This window comes from Dreissena polymorpha, chromosome 1 (genome assembly GCF_020536995.1).
Source record: "Dreissena polymorpha isolate Duluth1 chromosome 1, UMN_Dpol_1.0, whole genome shotgun sequence".
Lineage (NCBI taxonomy): Eukaryota > Metazoa > Mollusca > Bivalvia > Myida > Dreissenidae > Dreissena > Dreissena polymorpha.
Genome location: NC_068355.1, coordinates 182,649,512 through 182,658,758, shown reverse-complemented (window position 1 = coordinate 182,658,758; position 9,247 = coordinate 182,649,512). Strand labels below are relative to the sequence as shown.

The 9,247-nt window shown below is 34.8% G+C and overlaps 1 protein-coding gene across 1 annotated transcript; it reads left to right on the top strand.

Moving 5' to 3' along the window:
* The first annotated feature begins 1,086 nt into the window (after positions 1–1,086).
* LOC127864175 (uncharacterized) lies at positions 1,087–8,087 on the top strand. Its single transcript, XM_052403841.1, has 5 exons — positions 1,087–3,705; positions 4,550–4,732; positions 5,146–5,256; positions 5,811–5,897; positions 6,988–8,087. The coding sequence occupies exons 1-5, from the start codon at positions 1,099–1,101 to the stop codon at positions 7,318–7,320; spliced, it is 3,321 nt and encodes a 1,106-aa protein (XP_052259801.1). The 5' UTR covers positions 1,087–1,098; the 3' UTR covers positions 7,321–8,087.
* Positions 8,088–9,247: the final 1,160 nt, after the last annotated feature.

Genomic DNA, 9,247 nt, shown 5'->3' with positions numbered 1-9,247 from the left:
GAAATACTTTAGTCAATATAATATGATATTAACATCAAAATGGATTGAATATAGAGCTAGTAAAATGTTATTTATCTGTCGTGCCTATTATTACTTGGTTAATTAGAACTGCTGGAAAAATTAAGATACACAAAAGAAATATAATTATGTGTACTACAGTGGTATACTTCAATAATGTGCTACACATATATGTGTGTTGTAATGCCCTACATTTAAACCCTTGTGTCCGAGTCTTTCCACTTCTCCCTAGAGTCTCCTCACTTCTCCCTAAATCAGTGTCCAGAGAGAAGTCACTAAAATTTGAGCCCAGCGTGAGCCCTGCTTGATACTGTATTTTGGTATGCATTATGCGGTTATGTGTTCTAGATTGTAAAATTCTTGTCTTTATTTCATTGTTGACCTATGATCCTTAAATGGCGGGCATAATTTGATATCAGCGCAGAGTGTCATAAGATTTGGTATGTGGCATCCATCAACAATGTTTATTTATTATAAATGACACTGAACTGCGAAATATCCGTCAACGGTATGCGACAGGCCCAACAGTGCTCGACAAGCTCCATGAATGGGCCTTAGCACCCATAGCTGCAATGAAACACTGCTAACATCGGCATTGGTGCAACCAACCAAAACATTTTTTAAAAGTTGTCTGTCTTATCATCGTAATGTTTACCAGTTTCACCTATTTATATCACCTGCTGGTACTTAAAAGGTTGTATAACATTTAATGATTAAAAGAAATAATATAAAAAAGTTACGTGGGGACTGTTTTTAGCAAAAAGTTTTTAGTGGTTCGAAAAAGTTTTTTCGAAGGATTCGAGAATTTATTGAAATTTAATTTTTTTCTGCAGGGTGGGGAGTTTATGTCGGGATTAAAATGGGATTGTAAGGCCACAACAAATTGATTAAATGTTCGTCGGATTTGCCGCACCTAAAAATCTTAAAACTAAATAAAAATATTTTTATTTTTATTTCGCGCCCGCAGCAACAATTTTGCTCCGCATGTATTTGTTTACAGATTTAGTTTAATTTAGCCTACGTATTTTACGACTTTTATAACGCTTTGTGATAATAATGAGATTGGTTTATGGTAAAATAATGGCGGCGCTCGTCTGCATAGTCGTGTCGGCGAAAGACACCAATGGTAATTCAATTTTTTCTCCTGTGGCAATGTGTCACCGGATTACGGACGATTTTAGCGATTTATTCATCGCAGCCGCATCATCATCAGGCCTCGAAATGTCGCCCGAATGCGTGAATTCTGTAAATATCTGCAGTAAAGTTGGTAGTAGCGATAGAATAAAAATTTCGAACATCAACATGCAACTAAATGTCGCAGTAGAACTTGACAAAAAAATGGTCGAATATACAATTAATTCTGCACGACTTCCATCAACAAGTTCAAACTCCAATGCATTCACAGTTTTAATGAACAAGTCCAAGGTATACATTATGCCCAAAAAATATGAAGTAAACACAAGCTCAAAAGTAAAGAAACTTTCTGGTCCACAACAACTGTACTGCGACTTGATTGATTGGGCCCAAAGTACTGGGTGTGGATGGCCATCTAATATTGTCGAGGACAGTGGAAAACAAGCCCTAAAATCTCTCAGCAATGCCTTGTGGTACGTAGATCACTGCCATGCAAGACTGAAAGATGCCAGTTGTCATGTTCCAACTGAATTAAACAAATTTCAAAATTACAACAACTACAAATTACTTAGGCACAGACCACCTATTGTAAAGGCAGCCAGACTTGGCGAATTGGTTGGTGATCTATACTCCGCCCTTAGTTTGCCATCATTGAGTGATAAACGAAACACAGTGTTAGCCAAAATCATGGGTGAATTAGCAGAATCTCTAAAACAATACAAAGACAGACTTGAAAATGATAACCAAAAACACCAAAACATAAGTCATAAAAGAGAAACAGCTAACTGCGGTGACTCGAACTCGGTTTGCATAGATCCTGTAACACCGTCCAATGTTAAAGAAGAATATAGTCATTTAAACCAGACAGTAGTGAAAACATCAGATTATACCTATGTGCACCTTGACAAGTTTTGTCCCGATAATCGTATTGAACGTCGCAAATTCATCAAAAACCTTCGTTTGTCCAAACCGATTATGTTGTATAGGGTTGCTTATGGAGGAAGCATAGGAACATTAAATTTCATTTGGAGTGTTCCAGTAGGTCAAACAGAAGACAAAACATCCCGCAACATGAAAGTTATCTCTCAAATTTCAGAAGATCTTCCGACGTTCTCAAGCAGGGCTATGAGACAAGAATTTATTGACAAGTTTATAAGTTATGTGAAATGCCCAAAGTCAGTCGTTAGACACATGTATTTTAGCCTAACAGGGCATGAAGAAAGTGCCAATTCTTCCAGTGAAAAAGAAATTAATGAAAGGGTGTCGAAGATCATAGGCGCAGATGACTCTCAGTTATTGATTGATTTACGAGCAACTAATGGCTCTGATACATATTATGATGCCTTTTTTGAAGAAATGGGAAAGTTCTTTGAAGAACAGGTTTTACAGGTCAGTGAAAGACGAAAATGTGATGAAATGTATTTGCCATTGGCAATTTCAATAGAGACTTTAAAGAATGACATTTGTAAAAGAGTGCCTGATGGAACACCCATTCCTAGCAATGAAACGATCCGACTGCAGTTTTGTCCCAGTAATCCATTTCATAAGACTGCTTTAAGGTACACTGGTCAGTTCAATGTTAAATTCCGTGTGCAGACACGCCAGGCAAGAGTTTCACATCCTGATTCACACTATGCTGCAAAATACTTTCAGTATATGAAAGAATTTTGTGTGATGTTTAGAGACAGTGCTATGTTCTTATGCATGGACGACAAGGCAATAGTTCCAGTGGGAGAACCAGGAATCCCTATATCAACTGGAGTAAGAGGGCATAACAAGGTTCTAACACCTTCAGAGGGACCTGTATTAGTTGCAACTGACCATGATTTTCATCTTTGCGGTCTTGTTCCTTCAGTTGTTCTTGTCACAGAAATTCCTAGGGACTCGAAAGACAGCTTCTTTTCAGGGGACATGCATGTGACAACAAAAGAAAAGGTATTCAGCCCATCTAGCCCATTTAGACATGCTGCTGAAGTTATTGAACTCGTAAGATTAAATGATGCCTACTCTTCAGATGGATTAAATTTGAGAACCCCAATCATGTGCCTTTATACTGATGGAGGACCGGATCATAGAGTCACTTATGAAACGGTTAAGTTGTCGCTCACTCTTATCTTCATGCATTTAGATTTGGACATGCTAATTGCACTCCGAACGGCACCATCACATAGTTGGACCAACCCAGCTGAACGTTGCATGTCCATTTTAAATTTGGCCTTGCAGCATGTTGCGCTAGACAGAAATGAAATGGAAGAGAAGTATGAACAGATGGTTAAAAACTTGTCTTCTCTAACTGCAGTAAGAAACCAAGCCAGACTAAAAGATGGTCTGAAAGAGGCTTTCAAGAAAAGTATGGAACCAGTGGTTGATCTTGTGAACAAACGTTTCTCACAAATGAGCTTGAAAGGAAACCCTGTTAAAACTTTGAAAGGGGTATCAGATGAAGAGATCACATCCATCTTAGATATCACTGGTGTTGGCTTTGGAGCAGATAGTCCAGTAGCCACAGCTGACACAAAAAGCGCTGAATTGAAGAAAAGCAAGCATCTGCAGGTAAAACAAACTAAATTTATTTTTTAAAGAAAAATGCATAGATAATGTCCTGCTTGTCTGGAAATGATATAATAATTGTTGTTCTCAGTAAAATTATATTGATATAACTGTATATTGCCCTCTACTAAAATTGCTTATGGTCACTGGTTACATAATGCATATTTATATTAGTTTTTAATATGTAACTTCCAATTTAAGTATTTGTTTCGCATTAAATTAATATGCGCCAGTGCGTATACTATTATCTGACAGAAAAACAAATAAAGGTTTTTAACATTCAACCTTAAAATATGCATCTGGCACAGGCAAGCAATTTGTCTAGGTTATGGAAAGTTTAACTGTGTCGCTTTCTGAGAAAACTGGGCATAATGCATGTGCGTAAAGTGTCGTCCCAGATTAGCCTGTGCAGTTCGCACAGGCTAATCAGGGACGACATTTTCCCCCTATACTGGATTTTTGCTAAGAAGAGACATTATTTAAACGAAAAATTCCATAAAAGCGGAAATTGTCGTCCCTGATTAGCCTGTGTGGACTGCACAGGCTAATCTGGGATGACAATTTATGCACAAGCATTATGTCCAGTTTTCTCAGAACAATACACAATTATTCAATTTTAAAAGTTAAATGTTTACCGGGTAACATTATTCATTTTTTATTAAATATTGGATATTGTGAAGGCTATGCTGTCTTATTAACAATATTAATGAAAACGTGTGTTTATTATATTTTATAATGAAAAATCAACCTATGTATAAAGATACATCTTGTTTAAAAAATGACAAAAAAACAACATGTTATTAATATGGAAGAGCGTCTATAAACATCAGTGTCCTTTCTTCTAAAGGATTTCTTTGAGAGGCATGCAGAATCCAGCCACTACTGCTTCCAGTTAAAGAAGTGTTCATCCGATGAATGTGGCTACTGCTCCGTTAACCCAGTCCGAGATCAGGATGTTTTTGACCGCCTCAGGTTCCTCCCTGAACCAAAGCCTGACGAAAATGGTGAACACTACCTACCATTCAGTGAGGTAAATTTATCGCATTTGTATTCCATTATATGACATATTTATTGAATGGATGAAGTTGTGTAAATTACAAATATATTTTGGAAACTTACTTTGGCATTTGAAGGTTGTGTACCTGTGCAAATGGTCAATAGTTACAATTAAATTTGAATAATCAATTTACTCATGTTTACTTCATTGATCTGACAACATATTATGTTCTGCCTTTTGTTTAATAAAAAGGCATAAATATACTTAACTATATACCTTGTTGACATTTTAGTTAACTTAACTTGTCCAGCTGACATGTAGTTAATTTAATGATTTAAATGATAATGTGTGACTATTGTGTTTAGAAACTGGAAGCAACATTTGAGATAAGGTTTAAACATGCCAATTCAATTATATAAATTATAATAACATAATAATAATTCCAGTTGTTTGGGAAAGCCCTGACCCGTGACAAGTACAGACCCTCAACCAGACCATGTGGAACCTATGATGAGGAATTACAAAACCATGATAAAGAGAATCGAGAAATTTTGAGGGTAATGATAATTATAATATTTTAGAAGCTCGCAAATAACTTAACACTTTATTTCATGTTTATATTATTATATTTAGGTCAAACTGTCAAACCTTATTGTAAGGTCGCCTTGGCAAAGTGGATATGGTGTCCGCCTAGCGACCGAGAGGTCACGGGTTCAATTGCCATAGTAGGAGCGTGCTTTAGATCTCCCCATAGACACCAAGTACTGGTTCTAGTCCCAGGAAAAGGACTCTAGAGCGTTTCAAAAAAGCCTAAGGCTTTCAATGCAATCGAGCTAAAATAAATAGGTTTAAACTAAACCTCATTGAATTACAACTGTGATATTAAAATAAAAATCAGAGAAATATTCCAAGTGCATTTTTGTTGCAGTATACATCCGTTCCTTCTTCCACCTGGCAATTGGCAACACCAAGAGAAAAAGTGATCATGTCAAAATGATATCATGTTGTCAACATTTTTGCAGGCTGGAAATTGAAGCGGGCATTTTGCCATAAAAAGCATTTTTTAAATATTTTTGCTTTCATTACACTATATCTTTCCATGTTGTTTTAGAATGAGAAGCTTCGAGATGCTGTCCTTTGCGGAGAATGTAGCAGGCCAAGATGTGTCTTCAGTCCAAACAAGCTTGACCGACAACAGGTAAACGTTTTGTAAAAATACAATCTACAGCGTGTTTCAACATTATAGGATCATAACATGTTGGTTACATAATTTTTAAGAGTCTAAATTAACATTTAAACATCACAGTTATACACAGTTTGGCAGGATTATAAAAAGACACGTATTGATCCAATAAATTGATATGAATGATACATATTTTTACAGATCAGAAAAAAGCTCTTTGGCTTGTTGGTTTGCAACTTAGAGCCCGAATATTTTTTGTTAATGTCTGATCAAACACGGTATGTGTTAATATATCACCAGATTGACATTGCAAAACATTGTTTTTTATTTCATACCATCAAAGGCCCATTCAAGATATAAATAGTTGTAAAACAAAAAATGCATTGGTAAATGATAATCTTAATATGAAGGAAATGCATTCGTTTTTGCTTTGATTTGAATAGGTTTCAAGTCTAATAATGCTGCAAACACAAAGGTTGGGAGGCAATTTATTGGAGTCACTCTGTCGGTCAATCCTTCTGGCAATTTGTTTGCATGCGAATCACCATGAAGTGTAGATTAACATGACACAATTTTCACACATATTGATTCACTTATTCCTTAGTTACATGTATGTGCTCTTGAACTTATCCAAGACATAGCTGCCATCAATTCCATGTCTATGAAGAGGCTTTGGAGAAGTATTACAGTAATAGAAATTTAGTAATATGGGAAATTTTACTAGCCTGAGTCAGAATTTTCGAGCGCAGCCATTTGTGTACATTTTGTTCAAAATAACAGACACAATTTTTTTTTAATTTTATTTAATCCTTCAAATACATGGCAATTTTCTTCGTACTTTCATCTTTCTGAAAGTAAGCTTCTAATGGCAGTTGATTAAAGTTGCTTAAAGTTGCTCAAATTCTTTTTGGAAAAAAAATAGCGAAAATAAAATTAGAAATTGTTTAATATCTGTTTTATGAGTTTTACAAGCACTTTAGGCTGGTAAAATTGGGAATTTCTATAAGCCTGAAAAAAAGACCATAGATTTTTTCTGTTTGGATAGGGCGAATAATGATGACTGTCAATTTTGTGAAAAGCTCCATAACATTTCACTTCCTTGCAGGAGGAATTCTTGCGGAACATTAAGGCATGCCATTCGTATATCTGTGGAGATCAGTTGGAAGATGCACCTGACCTGTATGTTCGGAGATGCGTGACCTGCAGCTCTGAGGTGGAAACAGCTTATTTCTCAGCCAAGTGTCGGCATTACCTACCACCAGTGTGCATCCACTGTGGATCTCCTGACTGTCTGTTAGATGACAACGATGCATATATTGCAGATTTGTATACAAAATATTCCATTGTCAGGCCAATTTGTGTGTCTTGTCGACATTCTGGAAAAGAGGCAAAAACATGGGGCGCCAAGAAGTTTTTAAAAAAACAAAAAGTCAAATGAACTCATTCAAGCCTTCAAAAGTTCTTACTTTGATTTGGTTTGTAAATGAGACCAAAGCAAAAGTATGTGTTTATGATGACCATCATCATCATGTTTATAAATGTTAACATGTTGTGATTGAAAATGAAAAATCATGGATTGGAATAAAGAGCAAATGCTTTAACTTTTAAAAATATTAGTGTTTCGTATTTTCCAGTTTAATTTCTATTTCTACAGATTTTAATTGTTTTGTGTTAAGATTAAAGTTGATACTAGTCATTTGTGATTGCACTTTTCTTGGAAAAGTATGTTTTATTGTAAATTGATGTGTTTTACAAATAGTCACGCTAAATATTGTTCTACTACTATTGTTATAAATATATATTATAGTACTAGTCATTTAATAAATATACTAGAACTGATACTAGTCGTTTTATGCCCCCGGTAGGGTGGCATATAGCAGTTGAACTGTCCGTCTGTCTGTCCGAAAACTTTAACATTGGCCATACTTTTTGCAATATTGACTTGATATTTGGCATGCATGTGTATCTCATGGAGCTGCACATTTTGAGTGGTGAAAGGTCAAGTTCATGTAAAAAAATAAATATATATTTTCAAAGCGGCGCAGTAGGGGGCATTGTGTTTCTGACAAACACATCTCTTGTTTGGCACTCAAATTAGACAAATATATGTCACTGTGCTATGTTAAAATAAAGGGCTCCTACTAATCACATCTATAAATAGTTTTGATTAAAAGGCATGTGTTTTATATTAAAATAAAATAACTATCTGTTTCTTATTGTTCTTTCATTAGGAAGTTATGGTTTTTTTTACTTTACAAAACTTAAACTTCTCATTTCTAATTTTAACATTGCTAAACTAACCAAAGTAATGCATTTGAGTATAATGTATACTACTATAACCTATGATATTTAGAACTAATACAAATTGAAGATATTTCTTACGCTTGATGTTTAGCATATTATTTATTGTCATGCTATTTAACTTTCATTGACAGAAGACTGAGCTTCTTATATAACTTTGCTAGTGAAAAGTACAGTGTACCATGTTAACATTAAGTAGTCACTACCTGTTGTGAATAAGCAGAATAACTATTGGAGAATATTTTGTTTATCATACTTTAACAAACATTGGACTAGAGTTAAAATAAGTTAGTACTACTAAATGACCTTGTGTTTGTATTTTGAAGATATCATGCATTTATTTGGCAACAAATATCAATTTACAGAGACAATATATCTATTTTTTATTTTTCGCTCTTCGCTCGCCTGTGATTTTTTTAAAAATAGAATAAAAATTAATTTATTTTTATTTCGCTCGCTCGCTCCATTTTTTTTGGGCTAAAATCCGTAGAACAAATCATCAATTTGTTGTGGCCTAAATAGATAACTTGGATGTTATGTTTGGGCGTGAAGCGAGGCGTGTAATCAGACCATCTAATATTTAGATTAAAGATGTTAAATAAGACTAGATAGTGAATTGTTGAAGAATGTCTTCTTTTTTGCGCCTCAATTTCTTTAAGGTGTGACATTTATCATTGCTTAGTCTCATGTTTATGTGAAATTTGGTAATAAATAAAATATTTTCGTGTCTCAGTACTATTAAAGTGGAAACTATTTGATAGAAAATGTATTTTTCTAATATTTATTTGATAGACGTGCTATAGTAATTTCCCAAAGTTATGCTTGCTATTTGGTTTTATTGTGTTTATGAAACTTACAACATGTTTATTTTTTTGCATAAAGTAAAGCAATGTCTCTGTCTTTTATTTTTTTGAAATTTTCAACAATCTTTGATGTTTGATCATCTATCAGTTGCTGGCATCCCTCTCTGCACAGCATCATTAGTGCTGTCAATGTGTCGTGTGATAGACAGTTCCGATTGTTTGTGCAAAGATTGTTCATTAGACTGAACACCCTTTCCACAG